Source organism: Petaurus breviceps, unplaced genomic scaffold (assembly GCF_028583685.1).
Source record: "Petaurus breviceps papuanus isolate PSGF00001 unplaced genomic scaffold, PetGlider_PUasm1.0 379, whole genome shotgun sequence".
Lineage (NCBI taxonomy): Eukaryota > Metazoa > Chordata > Mammalia > Diprotodontia > Petauridae > Petaurus > Petaurus breviceps.
This window is the reverse complement of record NW_027186303.1, coordinates 3389494-3393304: the sequence shown is the minus strand read 5'-3', so window position 1 is coordinate 3393304 and position 3811 is coordinate 3389494. Positions and strand designations below refer to the sequence as shown.

Here is a 3811-nt window from a genome sequence, read left to right as displayed (position 1 = left end):
GGGAGATCTTGGGACAGAGAAGAGGTTGAAGGGTCTGACCTCAGAGGATCCACCAGGAGCTACACTTCCCTGGACTTGGAAAGGGGCTCTCCACCCCCAGATGGATCCTTTTATGATGATGGGATGGGGGAATCATCAGCACAGACCCCTCAGAGTGAACAAGTACCTACCAAAGCCAGCTGGGTGAAGCGACTGAGAGCTCTTCTAGCCCGGCTCAACTTCAACAAATAGGTCCCAGATCCAGACCCTGTGCCAGAGATTGCCTGCTGTTCCCTGCTCTTCAGAGAATGCCTCTAGTAAAAGTTGCTTTTTCAGGCTTTTCTGACTTGTGGATTTTTCCTCCATTGGTCCTTTGGGGTTCATAGACTCAGAACCAAAAGGGTCCTCAGAGGTCATCTGGGCCAAGGTCTTAATTTTACATATAGGTAAACTGAGACCCACTCCCCTCACCTGAGAAGTCAAGCAACAGACTCAAGGTCACAAAAAAAGGTACAGAATTAGGCTTCAAGTTCAGGTCTCCTGATTCCAGACCCAGTATGGCTTCTCTGATGAGACCCCATGTTGTTGAGAACTTGGTACTTAACAGCAGGAGAGTAGGTTAGGAGAGAAGATTGATAAGCTGGTGTTCGGAGGAGGGTGGGGACCCAGAGCTGGGGAGACTTATCTTTTAGAAGAAAATGAGTAGAGCACTGGGGGGAGGTGGGGGCTGAACCTGAAGATACCAAGTAAAAGAGGGAAGGATTGGGTAGGGGAGAGAGATGTCAGCTCAATGCAAAGAAAAATTCTGAAGCTTCTGAATCAGTGTTGTTGAACTGGGGATGGGAAGAAGCCTAGACAAGTGAACTGGGGTTTCTATTGGCATGTGGCCCTGGCATTCCTGCAAAGACCTCCTTCTGGCCCTTTGAATTGTACTCAAACCACAGCAGTGAAAGGAGATGCACAGATTTACAAATGTCTAATGGAGAGGGACACAACCTCCAAGTCAGGAAGGCCTGGGTTCAAGTCCTGGGCAGGTATTTAATGTCTCTGGGCCCAGGGCAACTGGGCTGCAAAGGACAGAGGACATATTTAACCCACATTATTTCGGGAAGTTCTGAAGCTTTAGTCCATCTGGGATGCTGACCTTGGAGTCAAGAAGAGAAGGGTTTAGGTCTTGCCATGGACATAAAACTGTGTCACTTGGTCAGCACAGTCAGGGGTGTCAGTGAGAGAGGCTGCAAGGAGTCTCCACACCAGGACTCCTCCATGCTGATGCTTACTGGTTCACACGAGCGACTGTGAAGCCTTGGGGAAGGTAGAGGAACATGGTAGGAGTCACACTTACCCGTGAACTTGGGCCAATCCCTCCAATTACCAGGTGAGAAGATGGCTTTGTATTCAGTTTGTCCACACATTATCCCATCTCAGTCGTCCCACTCCTGGGCTGCTAATTCCTTCTATCCCAGACTTCCCGGAAAGCCCCAGGTCAGTCCTTAATCAAACCATCTCATTGCTAAAACTTTCTCAGGGAGCCCTGTGTCAGCACCAATGATGACCACCTGCCTCCTGGCCCAGCACTTTCTTTAGTACTCAGGAGACCATTCAGACTGGACCTGAGGATTTCTCTTTGCTTGGATTCCCCTAGTCTGTACCCCTGCCTGCTTCTGCCTGCTGGACCTCACAGGACACACACAACATCACCACTTATAGGTAGACTGGACCTGGGTCTTGACAGTCTAATCATCTGCCTCCCTCTCCAGACACTGATCTACTGCTTAGACTCATTCATTCCTTGATGTTTAGAAGACTTCTACACCCTCAGACTCTTCTCCATCCCAGTGATTCTGAACTCCTGACTGTCCATACACAAACTCCATCCCCTCACCCCTCCCACTGCTCCCTTATTCCTATCCCCCTCCCTTCTCTCCACCCCACCACGTTCCAAATCCACCTGCCCTCTTCAGATTGTCTTTCATCTTAAACTTTTTCCCTTCTCATTTGTTCCACCTTCTAGCTTTCCTGGAGATCTGACCTGGCCCCCCAGGCCCACTCATATGTGCCCTCTCCCACTCACTGGTACATAAGAATCCTTGCCCCCCCCCCATGGCCACTTGTGGGGTCTTCTTGAACCACCATCACTCAGTAACCTCTGTCTTTGAGGTTCACTCAATCCAACTCTATCATTCAATCCAGACTCTCTCCGGGCTCTCCTCCTCCCCATCTGATCACATATTCCCAGTCTCCTCTGCTGGCCCTTCATGCAGGTCATGCCTGCTCTCTGTGGGTGTCCTCCAAGCCTCTATTGTGGGTCCTCTTTGCTCTCTATGCTTTGTCTTGAGGTGATGTCATCAGTTGCCATAGATTTGGATTAAATTATCATCTCCATGCAGAATCCTTCCCAGATATATAGATATAGGTAAATAGACAGAGATATGTCTGTCTGTCCAGCCCTAATCACTCTTGAGCTCCAGTCCCACATCACCAGTGGGACTTTTTAGACATTTTGGACCAGGGGTGCGCTGGTAAATGTTTTAACAACCAGCTCTCTGGAAAAAAAAAAAAAGCCCTTTTTTTTTTCTTTTTGGAGGGCAATTAGGGTTGACTTGCCCAAGGTCACACGGCAAGATTTTGTGTTAAGTGTCTGAGGCTGAATCTGAACCCAGGTTCTCCTGACTCCAGGGCCAGTGCTCTATTCACTGCGCCACCTACCCGCCCCAAAAAAGGCACTTTTTAAGTTTAACGTGCATCACTAATATCTTCTCCATCACTTAAGTCTAGACAACAACACAAAAAACCAAAACTTTGTGGCATTTATTGACTTGTGGGATAAAAATGTTCGTTCTGGAAACCGGACCATGGGGCTCTTGGCTCTAAACCTGCCTTCCCAGTGGTCTTCCATCTCGACCCCCAGCACACACTCCTGGGTTCAGTGCCCTTCGCCTTTCCCGAGTGACCCCATCACTGCTCATGTCCCTGCTCTTCGGGCCTTTCCAGCTTTACCTGTCTACGCCACCTGGTCAGTTCAGGGCTGTCTGCAGGCTGCACAGCCCCCCCATCCCCCTATTAGAACTTTGGGCTCCTCCAGGGAAGGGGCTGCCCCGGCCTCTTCTGCTGCGCCCTGTACCCGGCAGGCATTCTGCTGATTGGCAGAAGCACGGAAAGGGGTTTTTCCACCGCCCCAGCCCCTGGAACCTCCCCTGGGGGTCCCTCCTCCCCCATGAGAACCAGTGGGGCTGTTTGGGCTCTGGGATTTGTATCCCCTTTAGTAACTGCTTTTACATCCACTCAGGCTCGGTCAGAGCTCGTTGATTGTGTATTAAAGCTCCTTCCAAGCCCGTGATTCTGATCAGAGGCACTCAGAGAGGCAGCAACTCCAAGAGCGCGAGCGCTTAACAAACGTTGGTGGATAGACTGGCGGCCTCCGCACGTGGCTCTCCAGGCCAATCTTCACGTGACCATGACGCTCTGGCCCGCGCAGGCGCACTTCGCAGAGTCTAGTTTTTGGCCCGCTCCCGGCTGCGTTTGCGTGCGCAGAGCACGCTCGCTTCGTGCTTGAGGAGGTGCTGGTGCCAGGGCTCGAAGTGAGGAGAGGATGGAGGCGAGGCCCGAGCTCGGAGGGGACGAGGAGGCAACGGGAACGGCGCTGCTGCTCTATGAGCGGGGCCATTTCCGGCACGACCCGCGCTGGCTGCTGCCTCGACCGCCGCGCCTCTGCCTGGCCTGCGCCCTGGAACTGCTGCAGCCCACGAGCGGCGTCTCGGTGCGGCTCTCGACTGCGCCTGCGCCTTCTGAGCCTTTTCTCTCTCTCTCTCTCTCTCTCTCTCTCTCTCTC

General features: G+C 52.1%; 1 protein-coding gene across 1 annotated transcript in view; it reads left to right on the top strand.

Annotated features, from left to right (window-relative positions):
- The first annotated feature begins 2738 nt into the window (after positions 1-2738).
- The window catches only part of MEI1 (meiotic double-stranded break formation protein 1), a 74789-nt gene continuing 73716 nt past the window's right edge, over positions 2739-3811 (top strand). Inside the window, exon 1 of the mRNA XM_069099360.1 lies at positions 2739-3739. Within this exon, the coding sequence (XP_068955461.1) occupies positions 3572-3739 (168 nt within the window). The 5' untranslated portion in view covers positions 2739-3571. The remainder of the gene's footprint in view (positions 3740-3811) is intronic.